A 21954-nucleotide genomic window follows, 5' to 3' on the forward strand; every position below is an offset into this window, starting at 1 on the left:
TAATTTGGGCACTCACTCTTATCCCCTTTGCCTTTGTACAATGGCACTATGGAAGCATTCCGCCAATCCTCAGGCACCTCACCTTGAATCATACATACATTAAATAACCTTACCAACCAGTCAACAATACAGTCACCCCCTTTTTTAATAAATTCCACTGCAATACCATCGAAACCTGCTGCCTTGCCGGCTTTCATCTTCCGCAAAGCTTTTACTACCTCTTCCCTATTTACCAAATCATTTTCCCTAACCCTCTCACTTTGCACACCACTTCGACCAAAACACCCTATATCTGCCACTCTATCATCAAACACATTCAACAAACCTTCAAAATACTCACTCCATCTCCTCACATCACCACTGCTTGTTATCACCTCCCCATTAGCCCCCTTCACTGAAGTTCCCATTTGCTCCCTTGTCTTACGCACTTTATTTACCTCCTTCCAAAACATCTTTTTATTCTCCCTAAAATTTAATGATAGTCTCTCACCCCAACTCTCATTTGCCCTCTTTTTCACCTCTTGCACCTTTCTCTTGAATTCCTGCCTCTTTCTTTTATACATCTCCCACTCATTTGCATTTTTCCCCGCAAAAATCGTCCAAATGCCTCTCTCTTCTCTTTCACTAATAATCTTACTTCTTCATCCCACCACTCACTACCTTTTGTAATCAACCCACCTCCCACGCTTCTCATGCCACAAGCATCTTTTGCACAAGACATCTCTGCTTCCCTAAATACATCCCATTCCTCCCCACTCCCCTTACGTCCTTTGTTCTCACCTTTTTCCATTCTGTACTCAGTCTCTCCTGGTACTTCCTCACACAAGTCTCCTTCCCAAGCTCACTTACTCTCACCACTCTCTTCACCCCAACATTCTCTCTTCTTTTCTGAAAACCCCCACAAATCTTCACCTTCGCCTCCACAAGATTATGATCAGACAAATCTCCAGTTGCACCACTCAGGACATTAACATCCAAAAGTCTCTCTTTCCTGCGTCTATCAATTAACACGTAATCCAATAACGCTCTCTGGCCATCTCTCCTACTTACATATGTATACTTATGTATATCTCGCTTTTTAAATCAGGTATTCCCAATCACCAGTCCTTTTTCAGCACATAAATCTACAAGCTCTTCACCATTTCCATTTACAACACTGAACACTCCATGTATACCAATTATTCCCTCAACTGCCACATTACTCACCTTTGCATTCAAATCACCCATCACTATAACCCAGTCTTGTGCATCAAAACCACTAACACACTCATTCAGCTGCTCCCAGAACACTTGCCTCTCATGATCTTTCTTCTCACGCCCAGGTGCATATGCACCAATAATCACCCATCTCTCTCCATCAACTTTCAGTTTTACCCATATCAATCTAGAATTTACTTTCTTACACTCTATCACATACTCCCACAACTCCTGATTCAGGAGTAGTGCTACTCCTTCCCTTGCTCTTGTCCTCTCACTAACCCCTGACTTTACTCCCAAGACATTCCCAAACCAATCTTCCCCTTTGCCCTTGAGCTTTGTTTCACTGAGAGCCAAAACATCCAGGTTCCATTCCTCAAACATACTACCTACCTCTCCTTTTTTCTCATCTTGGTTACATCCATACACATTTAGACACCCCAATCTGAGCCTTCGAGGAGGATGAGCACTCCTCGCATGACTCCTCCTTCTGTTTCCCTTTTTAGAAAGTTAAAATACAAGGATGATGTGATTATTACATGAAAGTGCACTTGGGAAATTTTCGCGTTTCATTTTCCCCGTGGACTCATAGGTATACATATTTATATATATATATATATATATATATATATATATATATATATATATATATATATATATATATATATTTTTTTTTTTTTTTTTTTTTTTTTATACCTCGTCGCTGTCTCCCGCGTTTGCGAGGTAGCGCAAGGAAACAGACGAAAGAAATGGCCCAACCCCCCCCATACACATGTACATACATACGTCCACACACGCAAATATACATACCTACACAGCTTTCCATGGTTTACCCCGGACGCTTCACATGCCTTGATTCAATCCACTGACAGCACGTCAACCCCTGTATACCACATCGCTCCAATTCACTCTATTCCTTGCCCTCCTTTCACCCTCCTGCATGTTCAGGCCCCGATCACACAAAATCCTTTTCACTCCATCTTTCCACCTCCAATTTGGTCTCCCTCTTCTCCTCGTTCCCTCCACCTCCGACACATATATCCTCTTGGTCAATCTTTCCTCACTCATTCTCTCCATGTGCCCAAACCACTTCAAAACACCCTCTTCTGCTCTCTCAACCACGCTCTTTTTATTTCCACACATCTCTCTTACCCTTACGTTACTTACTCGATCAAACCACCTCACACCACACATTGTCCTCAAACATCTCATTTCCAGCACATCCATCCTCCTGCGCACAACTCTATCCATAGCCCACGCCTCGCAACCATACAACATTGTTGGAACCACTATTCCTTCAAACATACCCATTTTTGCTTTCCGGGATAATGTTCTCGACTTCCACACATTTTTCAAGGCTCCCAAAATTTTTGCCCCCTCCCCCACCCTATGATCCACTTCCGCTTCCATGGTTCCATCCGCTGACAGATCCACTCCCAGATATCTAAAACACTTCACTTCTTCCAGTTTTTCTCCATTCAAACTCACCTCCCAATTGACTTGACCCTCAACCCTACTGTACCTAATAACCTTGCTCTTATTCACATTTACTCTTAACTTTCTTCTTCCACACACTTTACCAAACTCCGTCACCAGCTTCTGCAGTTTCTCACATGAATCCGCCACCAGCGCTGTATCATCAGCGAACAACAACTGACTCACTTCCCAAGCTCTCTCATCCCCAACAGACTTCATACTTGCCCCTCTTTCCAAGACTCTTGCATTTACCTCCCTAACAACCCCATCCATAAACAAATTAAACAACCATGGAGACATCACACACCCCTGCCGCAAACCTACATTCACTGAGAACCAATCACTTTCCTCTCTTCCTACACGTACACATGCCTTACATCCTCGATAAAAACTTTTCACTGCTTCTAACAACTTGCCTCCCACACCATATATTCTTAATACCTTCCACAGAGCATCTCTATCAACTCTATCATATGCCTTCTCCAGATCCATAAATGCTACATACAAATCCATTTGCTTTTCTAAGTATTTCTCACATACATTCTTCAAAGCAAACACCTGATCCACACATCCTCTACCACTTCTGAAACCACACTGCTCTTCCCCAATCTGATGCTCTGTACATGCCTTCACCCTCTCAATCAATACCCTCCCATATAATTTACCAGGAATACTCAACAAACTTATACCTCTGTAATTTGAGCACTCACTCTTATCCCCTTTGCCTTTGTACAATGGCACTATGCACGCATTCCGCCAATCCTCAGGCACCTCACCATGAGTCATACATACATTATATATATATATTTTTTTTCTTTTGCTTTGTCGCTGACTCCCGCGTTTGCGAGGTAGCGCAAGGAAATAGACGAAAGAAACGGCCTAACCCACCCCTATACACATGTATATACATACGTCCACACACGCAAACACACATACCTACACAGCTTTCCATGGTTTACCCCAGATGCTTCACATGCCCTGATTCAATCCACTGACAGCACGTCAACCCCGGTATACAACATCGATCCAATTCACTCTATTCCTTGCCCTCCTTTCACCCTCCTGCATGTTCAGGCCCCGATCACACAAAATCTTTTTCACTCCATCTTTCCACTTCCAATTTGGTCTCCCACTTCTCCTCGTTCCCTCCACCTCCGACACATATATCCTCTTGGTCAATCTTTCCTCAGTCATTCTCTCCATGTGCCCAAACCATTTCAGAACACCCTCTTCTGCTCTCTCAACCACGCTCTTTTTATTTCCACACATCTCTCTTACCCTTACGTTACTTACACGATCAAACCACCTCACACCACACATTGTCCTCAAACATCTCATTTCCAGCACATCCATCCTCCTGCGCACAACTCTATCCGTAGCCCACGCTTCGCAACCATACAACATTGTTGGAACCACTATTCCTTCAAACATACCCATTTTTGCTTTCCGAGATAATGTTCTCGACTTCCACAAATTCTTCAAGGCTCCCAGGATTTTCGCCCCCTCACCCACCCTGTGATCCACTTCCGCTTCCATGGTTCCATCCGCTGCCAGATCCACTCCCAGATATCTAAAACACTTTACTTCCTCCAGTTTTTCTCCATTCAAACTTACCTCCCAATTGATTTGACCCTCAACCCTACTGTACCTAATAACCTTGCTCTTATTCACATTTACTCTTAACTTTCTTCTTTCACACACTTTACCAAACTCAGTCACCAGCTTCTGCAGTTTCTCACATGAATCAGCCACCAGCACTGTATCATCAGCGAACAACAACTGACTCACTTCCCAAGCTCTCTCATCCCCAACAGACTTCATACTTGCCCCTCTTTCCAAAACTCTTGCATTCACCTCCCTAACAACCCCATCCATAAACAAATTAAACAACCATGGAGACCTCACACACCCCAGCCGCAAACCTACATTCACTGAGAACCAATCACTTTCCTCTCTTCCTACACGTACACATGCCTTACATCCTCGATAAAAACTTTTTTCTCTGTTTCTAACAACTTGCCACCCACACCATATATTCTTAATACCTTCCACAGAGCATCTCTATCAACTCTATCATATGCCTTCTCTAGATCCATAAATGCTACATACAGATCCATTTTCTTTTCTAAGTATTTCTCGCATACATTCTTCAAAGCAAACACCTGATTCACACATCCTCTACCACTTCTGAAACTGCACTGCTCTTCCCCAATCTGATGCTCTGTACATGCCTTCACCCTCTCAATCAATACCCTCCCATATAATTTACCAGGAATACTCAACAAACTTATACCTCTGTAATTTGAGCACTCACTCTTATCCCCTTTGCCTTTGTACAGTGGCACTATGCACGCATTCCGCCAATCCTCAGGCACCTCACCATGAGTCATACATACATTAAATAACCTTACCAACCAGTCAATAATACAGTCACCCCCTTTTTTAATAAATTCCACTGCAATACCATCCAAACCTGCTGCCTTGCCGGCTTTCATCTTCCGCAAAGCTTTTACTACCTCTTCTCTGTTCACCAAATCATTTTCCCTAACCCTCTCACTTTGCACACCACCTGGACCAAAACACCCTATATCTGCCACTCTATCATCTAACACATTCAACAAACCTTCAAAATACTCACTCCATCTCCTTCTCACATCACCACTACTTGTTATCACCTCCCCATTTGCGCCCTTCACTGAAGTTTCCATTTGCTCCCTTGTCTTACGCACTTTATTTACCTCCTTCCAAAACATCTTTTTATTCTCCCTAAAATTTAATGATACTCTCTCACCCCAACTCTCATCTGCCCTCTTTTTCACCTCTTGCCTCTTTCTCTTGACCTCCTGTCTCTTTCTTTTATACATCTCCCACTCAATTGCATTTTTCCCTGCAAAAATCGTCCAAATGCCTCTCTCTTCTCTTTCACTAATACTCTTACTTCTTCATCCCACCACTCACTACACTTTCTAATCAACCCACCTCCCACTCTTCTCATGCCACAAGCATCTTTTGCGCAATCCATCACTGATTCCCTAAATACATCCCATTGTTCTCACCTTTTTCCATTCTGTACTCAGTCTCTCCTGGTACTTCCTCACACAAGTCTCCTTCCCAAGCTCACTTACTCTAACCACCCTCTTCACCCCAACATTCACTCTTCTTTTCTGAAAACCCATACAAATCTTCACCTTAGCCTCCACAAGATAATGATCAGACATCCCTCCAGTTGCACCTCTCAGCACATTAACATCCAAAAGTCTCTCTTTCGCGCGCCTGTCAATTAACACGTAATCCAATAATGCTCTCTGGCCATCTCTCCTAATTACATATGTATATTTATGTATATCTCGCTTTTTAAACCAGGTATTCCCAATCACCAGTCCTTTTTCATCACATAAATGTACAAGCTCTTCACCATTTCCATTAAAACACTGAACACCCCATGTATACCAATTATTCCCTCAACTGCCACATTACTCACCTTTGCATTCAAATCACCCATCACTATAACCCGGTCTCGTGCATCAAAACCACTAACACACTCATTCAGGTGCTCCCAAAACACTTGCCTCTCATGATCTTTCTTCTCATGCCCAGGTGCATATGCATCAATAATCACCCATGTCTCTCCATTAACTTTCAGTTTTACCCATATTAATGTAGAATTTACTTTCTTACATTCTATCACATACTCCCACAACTCCTGTTTCAGGAGTACTGCTACTCCTTCCCTTGCTCTTGTCCTCTCACTAACCCCTGACTTTACTCCCAAGACATTCCCAAACCACTCTTCCCCTTTACCCTTGAGCTTCGTTTCACTGAGAGCCAAGACATCCAGGTTCCTTTCCTCAAACATGCTACCTATCTCTCCTTTTTTCACCTCTTGGTTACATCCACACACATTTAGACACCCCAGTCTGAGCCTTCGAGGAGGATGAGCACTCCCCGCGTGACTCCTTCTTCTGTTTCCCGTTTTAGAAAGTTAAAAAATACAAGGAGGGGAGGATTTCTGGCCCCCCGCTCCCGATATATATATATATATATATATATATATATATATATATATATATATATATATATATTTTTTTTTTTTGTCGCTGTCTCCTGCGTTTGCGATGTAGCGTAAGGAAACAGACGAAAGAAATGGCCCAACCCCCCCCCATACATATGTATATACATACGTCCACACACGCAAATATACATACCTACACAGCTTTCCATGGTTTACCCCAGACGCTTCACATGCCTTGATTCAATCCACTGACAGCACGTCAACCCCGGTATACCACATCGCTCCAATCCACTCTATTCCTTGCCCTCCTTTCACCCTCCTGCATGTTCAGGCCCCGATCACACAAAATCTTTTTCACTTCATCTTTCCACCTCCAATTTGGTCTCCCTCTTCTCCTCGTTCCCTCCACCTCCGACACATATATCCTCTTGGTCAATCTTTCCTCACTCATTCTCTCCATGTGCCCAAACCATTTCATTCACCCTCTTCTGCTCTCTCAACCACGCTCTTTTTATTTCCACACATCTCTCTTACCCTTACGTTACTTACTCGATCAAACCACCTCACACCACACATTGTCCTCAAACATCTCATTTCCAGCACATCCATCCTCCTCCGCACAACCCTTTCTATAGCCCATGCCTCGCAACCGTATAACATTGTTGGAACCACTATTCCTTCAAACATAGCCATTTTTGCTTTCTGAGATAATGTTCTCGACTTCCACACATTCTTCAAGGCTCCCAGAATTTTCGCCCCCTCCCCCACCCTATGATCCACTTCCGCTTCCATGGTTCCATCTGCTGCCAGATCCACTCCCAGATATCTAAAACACTTTACTTCCTCCAGTTTTTCTCCATTCAAACTTACCTCCCAATTGACTTGACCTTCAACCCTACTGTACCTAATAACCTTGCTCTTATTCACATTTACTCTTAACTTTCTTCTTTCACACACTTTACCAAACTCAGTCTTCAGCTTCTGCAGTTTCTCACATGAGTCAGCCACCAGCGCTATATCATCAGCAAACAACAAGTAACTCACTTCCTAAGTTCTCTCATCCCCAACAGACTTCATACTTGCCCCTCTTTCCAAAACTCTTGCATTCACCTCCCTAACAACCTCATCCATAAACAAATTAAACAACCATGGAGACATCACACACCCCTGCCGCAAACCTACATTCACTGAGAACCAATCACTTTCCTCTCTTCCTACACGTACACATGCCTTACATCCTCGATAAAAACTTTTCACTGCTTCTAACAACTTGCCTCCCACACCATATATTCTTAATACCTTCCACAGAGCATCTCTATCAACTCTATCATATGCCTTCTCCAGATCCATAAATGCTACATACAAATCCATTTGCTTTTCTAAGTATTTCTCTTTTTTTTTTTTTTTTTTGCTTTGTCGCTGTCTCCTGCGTTTGCGAGGTAGCGCAAGGAAACAGACGAAAGAAATGGCCCAACCCACCCCCATACACATGTATATACATACGTCCACACACGCAAATATACATACCTACACAACTTTCCATGGTTTACCCCAGACGTTTCACATGCCTTGATTCAATCCACTGACAGCACGTCAACCCCGGTATACCACATCGCTCCAATTCACTCTATTCCTTGCCCTCCTTTCACCCTCCTGCATGTTCAGGACCCGATCACACAAAATCTTTATCACTCCATCTTTCCACCTCCAATTTGGTCTCCCTCTTCTCCTCGTTCCCTCCACCTCCGACATATATTCTCTTGGTCAATCTTTCCTCACTCATTCTCTCCATGTGCCCGAACCATTTCAAAACACCCTCTTCTGCTCTCTCAACCACGCTCTTTTTATTTCCACACATCTCTCTTACCCTTACGTTACTTACTCGATCAAACCACCTCACACCACACATTGTCCTCAAACATCTCATTTCCAGCACATCCATCCTCCTGCGCACAACTCTATCCATAGCCCACGCCTCGCAACCATACAACATTGTTGGAACCACTATTCCTTCAAACATACCCATTTTTGCTTTCCGAGATAATGTTCTCGACTTCCACACATTCTTCAAGGCTCCCAGAATTTTCGCCCCCTCCCCCACCCTATGATCCACTTCCGCGTCCATGGTTCCATCCGCTGCCAGATCCACTCCCAGATATCTAAAACACTTTACTTCCTCCAGTTTTTCTCCATTCAAACTCACCTCCCAATTGACTTGACCCTCAACCCTACTGTACCTAATAACCTTGCTCTTATTCACATTTACTCTTAACTTTCTTCTTTCACACACTTTACCAGACTCAGTCACCAGCTTCTGCAGTTTCTCACATGAATCAGCCACCAGCGCTGTATCATCAGCGAACAACAACTGACTCACTTCCCAAGCTCTCTCATCCCCAACAGACTTCATACTTGCCCCTCTTTCCAAATCTCTTGCATTCACCTCCCTAACAACCCCATCCATAAACAAATTAAACAACCATGGAGACATCACACACCCCTGCCGCAAACCTACATTCACTGAGAACCAATCACTTTCCTCTCTTTCTACACGTACACATGCCTTACATCCTCGATAAAAACTTTTCACTGCTTCTAACAACTTGCCTCCCACACCATATATTCTTAATACCTTCCACAGAGCATCTCTATCAACTCTATCATATGCCTTTTCCAGATCCATAAATGCTACATACAAATATATATATATATATGTATATATATATATATATATATATATATATATATATATATATATATATATAAACATGTTTTGGACAATCACATGTTTACCAAATGGCGTCCTAGCTTCGTCTCTTCGATGTATATCAACTGACTGTTATATATCTCTCTTGTGTCTCCCCTGATGATGTGATTATTACACGAAAGTGCACTTGGGAACTTTTCGTGTTTCATTTTCCCCGTGGACTCATAGGAATATTTTGATCACGCGCAAAATTGTGATCCTTTCCAGTATATATGTATATGTTGAGATGTATAGGTATGTATATGTGCTGTGTGTGGACATATATGTATATACATGTGTATGTGGGTGGGTTAGGCCATTCTTTCGTCTATTTCCTTGTGCTACCTTGCTACCGTGGGAGACAGCGACAAAGTATAATAATTGAATAGATATCTACCTTTAGATTTTTTTTGAATGTCATTTAGGATGATTTTGATAAATATGATTATATTCAGCTAATGAGTCTTTTGTTTCAGGAATGCCCAATGGCATATCTGATGGCAGCACAGAACATCGGGAACACAAAGAACACAAACACAAGCATAAAGATAGGGATCGAGAACGAGAGAAGGACCGCCATCGTGATAAAGACCACCACAAGAGTTCCCACAAGGACAAAGATAGAGATAAGGACCGACACTCATCTAGTCATAAGAGCTCTCACAAAGACAAGGACCGTGACAAGGAGCGCAGCAAAGACAAGGAACAGAGTGACAGAGAGAGACATAAAGATAGGGAGAAAGAGAGGAGTGAAAAGGATAAACACAGAGACAAGGACAAGGAACGCGCTGACAAGGACAAGCACAGAGAGAGGAGTGATAAGGATAGGCACCGTGATAAGGACAGAGATAAACATAGGGATAAAGATAAAGAGCGCGCTGAGAGGGAAAAGTCACGTGATAAAGATCGTCATCGTGATGAGAAGAAGCACAGTAGCAGCAGTGGTGAAAAAAAGGACTATGACAAGGATCGCCACTCATCTTCCAGTCACAGGAGCTCTCACAGAGATAAGGACAGGGATCATGACAAGTATAAGGACAAAGAAAAGAATCGGGATAAGGAAAAGGTAGGTAGCAGTATACAAGTTTATCACTAATGTAAGGAGTATTATCATATTTCTTCCAAGTCTCACATGATTACCACAATATAGTACAGCAGTGACTTATGTATGAGTAGTGCACCTGCAATAGTTAGGTGTGTTAGGAAGCTGGCCATACCCACTGGTTGGGACCACAGGTAATAGAGTGTTAAGATGCTGTGTGCAGAGAGTGCAGGATAATTGAAAAGTAAGTGCTCAGTGTCACCTTTATGGCTCTTAACATTGTGAACATGAAGGGTTTTGGGATATGTTGAAATGGTGGTTGTAGTGTTTTAGGGATGGGTAATGTTCAGAGCATAAGTAGGAGTGTGTGATCTGTATTTGTCTGAGGAGTGTGGTTTCTGATGGGTGTATGTGTGGTTGGTGGGAGTTTAAGACTGAGTTGCAATGCCAGTTGTGTAGTGTTTGTTGGTTTATTTTAGAGCAAGTTTTATCAGTTATATGTGTTGGGAGTAAGTAGAGGTTACTGAAGTGTGGGGCAGGGGTATACCTTTTATTTCAATAGGGGGTTGGGGGTAGTAGTTAATTATAGATTGGTTTGGGTTGGATGGGTCCGATGCTTTTGTATTGAATTAGGAGCCAAACATGTTGAGGTGGTGTCTGTATTGGGAGGATCTTCGTTTCAACGTGAAGTTGTTGAGAGCATGTGGTTGCTAGGCAGCCAGTGATTGAATAGTTCTGAATAGACTGCTTTATGTGGTTTGTAGCTTCATTATATTTACTTTTGAAAGGATGTAAGATCAGGCAGGTTAAGCATAGGTTTAGAGTGGATGAATTGTTTACATAAGATTTTGAGATTTTCTTATTCTTGTCCAAATCTGGTGTTGTCATTTAGTGTTCTGAGGGCTTATAGTTTGTGTGATGCGTTTGTGTTTATGTTATGGGTGTGGGGAGTGAAAGTTGTGTGTATCATATGTGATTCCTAGAATGGTTGGTGTTTTGTTCACATGGAGAGACTGTTCAGTGCAGTTAGGTACCATCATATAAATCTTTTTATATTGGCATGAGGAGGTTATACAGTAATGCTTATAGATATATGCATTGATTAGAAAGAAGTTGCATGTAAATTGTGCAAGCAGCCTTTATGATGGATTATTTATTTTAGAATGTATGATGTGAACAACACTAAGAGTTTAAGATTGAAAGCTTATTTTAGCTCCCAAAGAAGTTTAATTATTTTAGATATGTATGTATGCATGCATTGAAATGTATATGTATGTATATGGGCGTTATGTATATACATGTGTATATGGGTGGGTTGGGCCATTCTTTCGTCTGTTTTCTTGCGCTACCTCATTGATGTGGGAGACAGCGACAAAGTATAATAATAAAGATATGAATAGATAAAACAGTACAAAGTAAAGTTAAGGTTCTTAGATGCTGGACTTGAATGCATAATCAGAGGCTGTCAGACACATTAGTGATCGGTTGCTGATATGAAAAGTTTGGAGGAATGATGTAAAGAAAGTTGGTTAATTGGAAAGTGAAATTGAATGAAGCAGTATCTTATTAAGATTGAAAGTAAAGTCTGCAGTTCATGACATAAAACTTCAGTCTCAGTCGATAAAAGAAAAGCAAATGAAGATCTCAGAGAAATTAAGAATGAAAATCTTAGAAGAAAAACAAATTATGTTCTTTTGGGAGGTATGATCCAGAAAGAAGGTTTTTATGAAAAGTCGGGAAGTTACCTTATGACAAATGAGGAAGTTGTCATTTGTGGAGAAAGCATTCCAAGAAATTGAATAAGGGTGATGATGGAAGATATCTGGGAATTGGTACAGTATGATTGAAGATCTGGAGAATGTGGTGTGTTTAGAGGGAGAAATATTAGAGAGGTGTGAGGAGCAGTAATGCATTTGAAAAGTAGAAAAGTTTGGAGTAATGATGAGTTAGGAGCAAGTTCATTAAGAGATTAGATTTTAGTGAGTAGTATCTGAAATTTGTGTAGCACAGGAAATTGATTTGATTTTTGAGATAGATAATACGTATGTACATATATATATATATATATATATTATTTTTTTTTTTTGCTGTCTCCTGCGTTTGCGAGGTAGCGCAAGGAAACAGACGAAAGAAATGGCCCAACCCACCCCCATACACATGTATATACATACGTCCACACACGCAAATATACATACCTACACAGCTTTCCATGGTTTACCCCAGACGCTTCACATGCCTTGATTCAATCCACTGACAGCACGTCAACCCCGGTATACCACATCGCTCCAATTCACTCTATTCCTTGCCCTCCTTTCACCCTCCTGCATGTTCAGGCCCCGATCACACAAAATCTTTTTCACTCCATCTTTCCACCTCCAATTTGGTCTCCCTCTTCTCCTCGTTCCCTCCACCTCCGACACATATATCCTCTTGGTCAATCTTTCCTCACTCATTCTCTCCATGTGCCCAAACCATTTCAAAACACCTTCTTCTGCTCTCTCAACCACGCTCTTTTTATTTCCACACATCTCTCTTACCCTTACGTTACTTACTCGATCAAACCACCTCACACCACACATTGTCCTCAAACATCTCATTTCCAGCACATCCATCCTCCTGCGCACAACTCTATCCATAGCCCATGCCTCGCAACCATACAACATTGTTGGAACCACTATTCCTTCAAACATACCCATTTTTGCTTTCCGAGATAATGTTCTCGACTTCCACACATTCTTCAAGGCTCCCAGAATTTTCGCCCCCTCCCCCACCCTATGATCCACTTCCGCTTCCATGGTTCCATCCGCTGCCAGATCCACTCCCAGATATCTAAAACACTTTACTTCCTCCAGTTTTTCTCCATTCAAACTCACCTCCCAATTGACTTGACCCTCAACCCTACTGTACCTAATAACCTTGCTCTTATTCACATTTACTCTTAACTTTCTTCTTTCACACACTTTACCAAACTCAGTCACCAGCTTCTGCAGTTTCTCACATGAATCAGCCACCAGCACTGTATCATCAGCAAACAACAACTGACTCACTTCCCAAGTTCTCTCATCCCCAACAGACTTCATACTTGCCCCTCTTTCCAAAACTCTTGCATTCACCTCCCTAACAACCCCATCCATAAACAAATTAAACAACCATGGAGACATCACACACCCCTGCCGCAAACCTACATTCACTGAGAACCAGTCACTTTCCTCTATTCCTACACGTATACCTGCCTTACATCCTCGATAAAAACTTTTCACTGCTTCTAACAACTTGCCTCCCACACCATATATTCTTAATACCTTCCACAGAGCATCTCTATCAACTCTATCATATGCCTTCTCCAGATCCATAAATGCTACATACAAATCCATTTGCTTTTCTAAGTATTTCTCACATACATTCTTCAAAGCAAACACCTGATCCACACATCCTCTACCACTTCTGAAACCACACTGCTCTTCCCCAATCTGATGCTCTGTACATGCCTTCACCCTCTCAATCAATACCCTCCCATATAATTTACCAGGAATACTCAACAAACTTATACCTCTGTAATTTGAGCACTCACTCTTATCCCCTTTGCCTTTGTACAATGGCACTATGCATGCATTCCGCCAATCCTCAGGCACCTCACCATGAGTCATACATACATTAAATAACCTTACCAACCAGTCAACAATACAGTCACCCCCTTTTTTAATAAATTCCACTGCAATACCATCCAAACCTGCTGCCTTGCCGGCTTTCATCTTCCACAAAGCTTTTACTACCTCTTCTCTGTTTACCAAATCATTTTCCCTAACCCTCTCACTTTGCACACCACCTCGACCAAAACACCCTATATCTGCCACTCTATCATCAAACACATTCAACAAACCTTCAAAATACTCACTCCATCTCCTTCTCACATCACCACTACTTGTTATCACCTCCCCATTTGCACCCTTCACTGAAGTACCCATTTGCTCCCTTGTCTTACGCACTTTATTTACCTCCTTCCAGAACATCTTTTTATTCTCCCTAAAATTTAATGATACTCTCTCACCCCAACTCTCATTTGCCCTTTTTTCACCTCTTGCACCTTTCTCTTGACCTCCTGTCTCTTTCTTTTATACATCTCCCACTCAATTGCTTTTTTTCCCTGCAAAAATCGTCCAAATGCCTCTCTCTTCTCTTTCACTAATACTCTTACTTCTTCATCCCACCACTCACTACCCTTTCTAATCAACCCACCTCCCACTCTTCTCATGCCACAAGCATCTTTTGCGCAATCCATCACTGATTCCCTAAATACATCCCATTCCTCCCCCACTCCCCTTACTTCCATTGTTCTCACCTTTTTCCATTCTGTACTCAGTCTCTCCTGGTACTTCCTCACACAAGTCTCCTTCCCAAGCTCACTTACTCTCACCACCCTCTTCACCCCAACATTCACTCTTCTTTTCTGGAAACCATACAAATCTTCACCTTAGCCTCCACAAGATAATGATCAGACATCCCTCCAGTTGCACCTCTCAGCACATTAACATCCAAAAGTCTCTCTTTCGCGCGCCTGTCAATTAACACGTAATCCAATAACGCTCTCTGGCCATCTCTCCTACTTACATACGTATACTTATGTATATCTCGCTTTTTAAACCAGGTATTCCCAATCATCAGTCCTTTTTCAGCACATAAATCTACAAGCTCTTTACCATTTCCATTTACAACACTGAACACCTCATGTATACCAATTATTCCCTCAACTGCCACATTACTCACCTTTGCATTGAAATCACCCATCACTATAACCCGGTCTCATGCATCAAAACCACTAACACACTCATTCACCTGCTCCCAAAAACACTTGCCTTTCATGATCTTTCTTCTCATGCCCAGGTGCATATGCACCAATAATCACCCATCTCTCTCCATCAACTTTCAGTTTTACCCATATTAATCGAGAATTTACTTTCTTACATTCTGTCACATACTCCCACAACTCCTGTTTCAGGAGTACTGCTACTCCTTCCCTTGCTCTTGTCCTCTCACTAACCCCTGACTTTACTCCCAAGACATTCCCAAACCACTCTTCCCCTTTACCCTTGAGCTTCGTTTCACTGAGAGCCAAAACATCCAGGTTCCTTTCCTCAAACATACTACCTATCTCTCCTTTTTTCACATCTTTCACATCTTTTCACATATATATATATTTATTCATTTATATTTATTATACTTTGTTGCTGTATCTCGTGTTAGCGAGGTAGCGCAAGAATGACCCAACCCACCCACATACACATGCATATACATACATGTCCACACACGCACATATACATACCTATACATCTCAACGTATACATATATATATACACACATACAGACACATGTATATGTATACCCTCCCCTTCTTGTATTTTAACTTTCTAAAAGGGGAAACAGAAGAAGGTGTCACGCGGGGAGTATTCATTCTTCTCGAACGCTCAGATTAGGGGTGTCTAAATGTGTGTGGATGTAACCAAGATGAGAAAAAAGGAGAGATAGGTAGTATGTTTGAGGAAAGGAACCTGGGTGTTTTGGCTCTGAGTGAAACGAAGCTCAAGGGTAAAGGGGAAGAGTGGTTTGGGAATGTCTTGGGAGTAAAGTCAGGGGTTAGTGAGAGGACAAGAGCAAGGGAAGGAATAGCACTACTCCTGAAACAGGAGTGGTGGAAGTATGTGGTAAGAGTGTAAGAAAGTAAACTCTAGATTGATATGGGTAAAACTGAAAGTTGATGGAGAGAGATGGGTGATTATTGGTGCATATGCACCTGGGCATGAGAAGAAAGATCATGAGAGGCAAGTGTTTTGGGAGCAGCTGAGTGAGTGTGTTAGTAGTTTTGATGCACGAGACTGGGTTATAGTGATGGGTGATTTAAATGCAAAGGTGAGTAATGTGGCAGTTGAGGGAATAATTGGTGTACATGGGGTGTTCAGTGTTGTAAATGGAAATGGTGAAGAGCTTGTAGATTTATGTGCTGAAAAAGGACTGGTGGTTGGGAATACCTGGTTTAAAAAGAGAGATATACATAAGTATGCATATGTAAGTAGGAGAGATGGCCAGAGAGCGTTATTGGATTACGTGATAATTGATAGGCGCACGAAAGAGAGACTTTTGGATGTTAATGTGCTGAGAGGTGCAACTGGAGGGATGTCTGATCATTATCTTGTGGAGGCAAAGGTGAAGATTTATATGGGTTTTCAGAAAAGAAGAGAGAATGTTGGGGTGAAGAGGGTGGTGAGAGTAAGTGAGCTTGGGAAGGAGACTTGTGTGAGGAAGTACCAGGAGAGACTGAGTACAGAATGGAAAAAGGTGAGAACAAAGGAGGTAAGGGGAGTGGGGGGGTAATGGGATCTATTTAGGGAAGCAGTGATGGCTTGCGCAAAAGATGCTTGTGGCATGAGAAGCGTGGGAGGTGGGTTGATTAGAAAGGGTAATGAGTGGTGGGATGAAGTAGTAAGATTATTAGTGAAAGAGAAGAGAGAGGCATATGGATGATTTTTGCAGGGAAAAAATGCAAATGAATGGGAGATGTATAAAAGAAAGAGACAGGAGGTCAAGAGAAAGGTGCAAGAGGTGAAAAAGAGGGCAAATGAGAGTTGGGGTGAGATTATCATTAGATTTTAGGAAGAATAAAAGATGTTTTGGAAGGAGGTAGATAAAGTTCGTAAGACAAGAGAACAAATGGGAACTTCAGTAAAGGGGGCTAATGGGGAGGAGATAACAAGTAGTGGTGATGTGAGAAGGAGATGGAGTGAGTGTTTTGAAGGTTTGTTGAATGTGTTTGATGATAGAGTGGCAGATATAGGGTGTTTTGCCAAGGTGGTGTGCAAAGAGAGAGGGTTAGGGAGAATGTTTGGGTAAACAGAGAAGAGGTAGTAAAAGCTTTGCGGAAGATGAAAGCTGACAAGGCAGCAGGTTTGGATGGTATTGCAGTGGAAATTATTAAAAAGGGGGTGATTGTATTGTTGACTGGTTGGTAAGATTATTCAATGTATGTATGATTCATGGTGAGGTGCCTGAGGATTGGCAGAATGCTTGCATAGTGCCATTGTACAAAGGCAAAGGGGATAAGAGTGAGTGCTCAAATTACAGAGGTATAAGTTTGTTGAGTATTCCTGGTAAATTATATGGGAGGGTATTGATTGAGAGGGTGAAGGCATGTACAGAGCATCAGATTGGGGAAGAGCAGTGTGGTTTCAGAAGTGGTAGAGGATGTGTGGATCAGGTGTTTGCTTTGAAAAATATTTTTATTTTTTTATTTTGCTTTGTCGCTGTCTCCCGTGCCTGCGAGGTAGCGCAAGGAAACAGCTGAAAGAAATGGCCCAACCCACCTCCACACACATGCACACACACACACGTCCACACACGCAAACATACACACCCACACATCCCAACGTACACACATATATACACACACAGACACATATATACACACATGCACACAATTCACACTGTCTGCCCCTATTCACGCCCATTGCCACCCCGCCACACACGGAATAACATCCCCCTCCCCCCTCATGTGCGCGAGGCAGCGCCAGGAAAAGACGACAAAGGCCCCATTCGCTCACACTCAGTCTCAAGCTGTCATGCAATAATACCCGAAACCACAGCTCCCTTTCCACATCCAGGCCCCACAGAACTTTCCATGGTTTACCCCAGACGCTTCACATGCCCTGGTTCAATCCATTGACAGCACGTCGACCCCAGTATACCACATCGATCCAATTCACTCTATTCCTTGCCCGCCTTTCACCCTCCTGCATGTTCAGGCCCTGATCACTCAAAATCTTTTTCACTCCATCTTTCCACCTCCAATTTGGTCTCCCACTTCTCCTTGTTCCCTCCACCCCCGACACATATATCCTCTTGGTCAATCTCTCCTCACTCATTCTCTCCATGTGCCCAAACCATTTCAAAACACCCTTTTCTGCTCTCTCAACCATGCTCTTTTTATTTCCACACATCTCTCTTACCCTATTATTACTTACTCGATCAAACCACCTCACACCACATATTGTCCTCAAACATCTCATTTCCAGCACATCCACCCTCCTGTGCACAACTCTATCCATAGCCCATGCCTCACAACCATACAACATTGTTGGAACCACTATTCCTTCAAACATACCCATTTTTGCTTTCCGAGATAATGTTCTCGACTTCCACACATTCTTCAAGGCTCCCAGAATTTTCACCCCCTCCCCCACCCTATGATTTACTTCCGCTTCCATGGTTCCATCTGCTGCCAGATCCACTCCCAGATATCTAAAACACTTTACTTACTCCAGTTTATCTCCATTCAAACTTACCTTCCAATTAACTTGACCCTCAACCCAACTATACCTAATAACCTTGCTCTTATTCACATTTACTCTTAACTTTCTTCGTTCACACACTTTACCAAACTCAGTCACCAGCTTCTGCAGTTTCTCACATGAATCAGCCACCAGCGCTGTATCATCAGCGAACAACAACTGACTCACTTCCCAAGCTCTCTCATCCCCAACAGACTGCATACTTGCCCCTTTTTCCAAAACTCTTGCATTCACCTCCCTAACAACCTCATCCATTTTTTTTTTTTTTTTTTTTTTGCTTTGTCGCTGTCTCCCGCGTTTGCGAGGTAGCGCAAGGAAACAGACGAAAGAAATGGCCCAACCCACCCCCATACACATGTATATACATATGTCCACACACGCAAAATACACATACCTACACAGCTTTCCATGGTTTACCCCAGACGCTTCACATGCCCCGATTCAATCCACTGACAGCACGTCAACCCTGGTATACCACATCGCTCCAGTTCACTCTATTCCTTGCCCTCCTTTCACCCTCCTGCATGTTCAGGCCCCGATCACACAAAATCTTTTTCACTCCATCTTTCCACCTCCAATTTGGTCTCCCTCTTCTCCTCGTTCCCTCCACCTCCGACACATATATCCTCTTGGTCAATCTTTCCTCACTCATTCTCTCCATGTGCCCAAACTATTTCAAAACACCCTCTTCTGCTCTCTCAGCCACGCTCTTTTTATTTCCACACATCTCTCTTACCCTTACGTTACTTACTCGATCAAACCACCTCATACCACACATTGTCCTCAAACATCTCATTTCCAGCACATCCATCCTCCTGCGCACAACTCTATCCATAGCCCACGCCTCGCAACCATACAACGTTGTTGGAACCACTATTCCTTCAAACATACTCATTTTTGCTTTCCGAGATAATGTTCTCGACTTCCACACATTCTTCAATGCTCCCAGAATTTTCGCCCCCTCCCCCACCCTATGATCCACTTCCGCTTCCATGGTTCCATCCACTGCCAGATCCACTCCCAGATATCTAAAACACTTCACTTCCTCCAGTTTTTCTCCATTCAAACTCGCCTCCCAATTGACTTGACCCTCAACCCTACTGTACCTAATAACCTTGCTCTTATTCACATTTACTCTTAACTTTCTTCTTTCACACACTTTACCAAACTCAGTCACCAGCTTTTGCAGTTTCTCACATGAATGAGCCACCAGCGCTGTATCATCAGCGAACAACAACTGACTCACTTCCCAAGCTCTCTCATCCCCAACAGACTTCATACTTGCCCCTCTTTCCAAAACTCTTGCATTCACCTCCCTAACAACCCCATCCATAAACAAATTAAACAACCATGGAGACATCATGCACCCCTGCCGCAAACCTACATTCACTGAGAACCAATCACTTTCCTCTATTCCTACACGTACACATGCCTTACATCCTAGAAAAAAACTTTTCACTGCTTCTAACAACTTGCCTCCCACACCATATATTCTTAATACCTTCCACAGAGCATCTCTATCAACTCTATCATATGCCTTCTCCAGATCCTTAAATGCTACATACAAATCCATTTGCTTTTCTAAGTATTTCTCACATACATTCTTCAAAGCAAACACCTGATCCACACATCCTCTACCACTTGTGAAACCACACTGCTCTTCCCCAATCTGATGCTCTGTACATGCCTTCACCCTCTCAATCAATGCCCTCCCATATAATTTACCAGGAATACACAACAAACTTATACCTCTGTAATTTGAGCACCCACTCTTATCCCCTTTGCCTTTGTACAATGGCACTATGCAAGCATTCTGCCAATCCTCAGGCACCTCACCATGAATCATACATACATTAAATAACCTTACCAACCAATTAACAATACAGTCACCCCCTTTTTTAATAAACTCCACTGCAATACCATCCAAACCTGCTGCCTTGCCGGCTTTCATCTTCCGCAAAGCTTTTACTACCTCTTCTCTGTTTACCAAATCATTTTCCCTAACCCTCTCACTTTGCACACCACCTCGACCAAAACACCCTATATCTGCCACTCTATCATCAAACACATTCAACAAACCTTCAAAATACTCACTCCATCTCCTCACATCACCACTACTTATCACCTCCCCATTAGCCCCCTTCACTGAAGTTCCCCTTTGCTCCCTTGTCTTATGCACTTTATTTACCTCCTTCCAGAACATCTTTTTAATCTCCCTAAAATTTAATGATAGTCTCTCACCCCAACTCTCATTTGCCCTCTTTTTCACCTCTTGCACCTTTCTCTTGACCTCCTGTCTCTTTCTTTTATATATCCCACTCATTTGCATTTTTTTCCCTGCAAAAATCGTCCAAATGCCTCTCTCTTCTCTTTCACTAATAATTTACTTCTTCATCCCACCACTCACTACCCTTTCTAATCAACCCACCTCCCATGCTTCTCATGCGACAAGCATCTTTTTTGCAAGCCATCACTGCTTCCCTAAATACATCCCATTCCTCCCCCACTCCCCTTACCTCCTTTGTTCTCACCTTTTTCCATTCTGTACTCAGTCTCTCCTGGTACTTCCTCACACAAGTCTCCTTCCTAAGCTCACTTACTCTCACCACCCTGTTCACCCCAACATTCTCTCTTCTTTTCTGAAAACCCATACAAATCTTCACCTTCTCCTCCACAAGATAATGATCAAACATCCCTCCAGTTGCACCTCTCAGCACATTAACATCCAAAAGTCTCTCTTTCGCGCACCTATCAATTAACACATAATCCAATAACACTCTCTGGCCATCTCTCCTACTTACATACGTATACTTATGTATATATCTCTCTTTAAACCAGGTATTCCCAATCACCAGTCCTTTTTCAGCACATAAATCTACAAGCTCTTCACCATTTCCATTTACAACACTGAACATCCCATGTATACCAATTTTTCCCTCAACTGCCACATTACTCACCTTTGCATTTAAATCACCCATCACTATAACCTGGTCTTGTGCATCAAAACCACTAAAACACTCATTCAGCTGCTCCCAAAAGACTTGCCTCTCATGATCTTTCTTCTCATGCCCAGGTGCATATGCACCAATAATCACCCATCTCTCTCCATCAACTTTCAGTTTTACCCATATTAATGTAGAATTTA

The 21954-nt window shown here is 42.5% G+C and overlaps 1 protein-coding gene across 2 annotated transcripts in view; it reads left to right on the forward strand.

Annotated features, from left to right (window-relative positions):
• Top1 (topoisomerase 1) overlaps positions 1-21954 on the forward strand; it is a 439511-nt gene that overhangs the window by 75277 nt on the left and 342280 nt on the right. For both annotated transcript variants that reach the window (XM_071662223.1, XM_071662230.1), the window contains exon 3: positions 9908-10497. In XM_071662223.1, the coding sequence (XP_071518324.1) occupies positions 9908-10497 (590 nt within the window). The remainder of the gene's footprint in view (positions 1-9907; positions 10498-21954) is intronic.

The sequence above is a fragment of the Panulirus ornatus genome, chromosome 1, assembly GCF_036320965.1.
Source record: "Panulirus ornatus isolate Po-2019 chromosome 1, ASM3632096v1, whole genome shotgun sequence".
Taxonomy (NCBI): domain Eukaryota; kingdom Metazoa; phylum Arthropoda; class Malacostraca; order Decapoda; family Palinuridae; genus Panulirus; species Panulirus ornatus.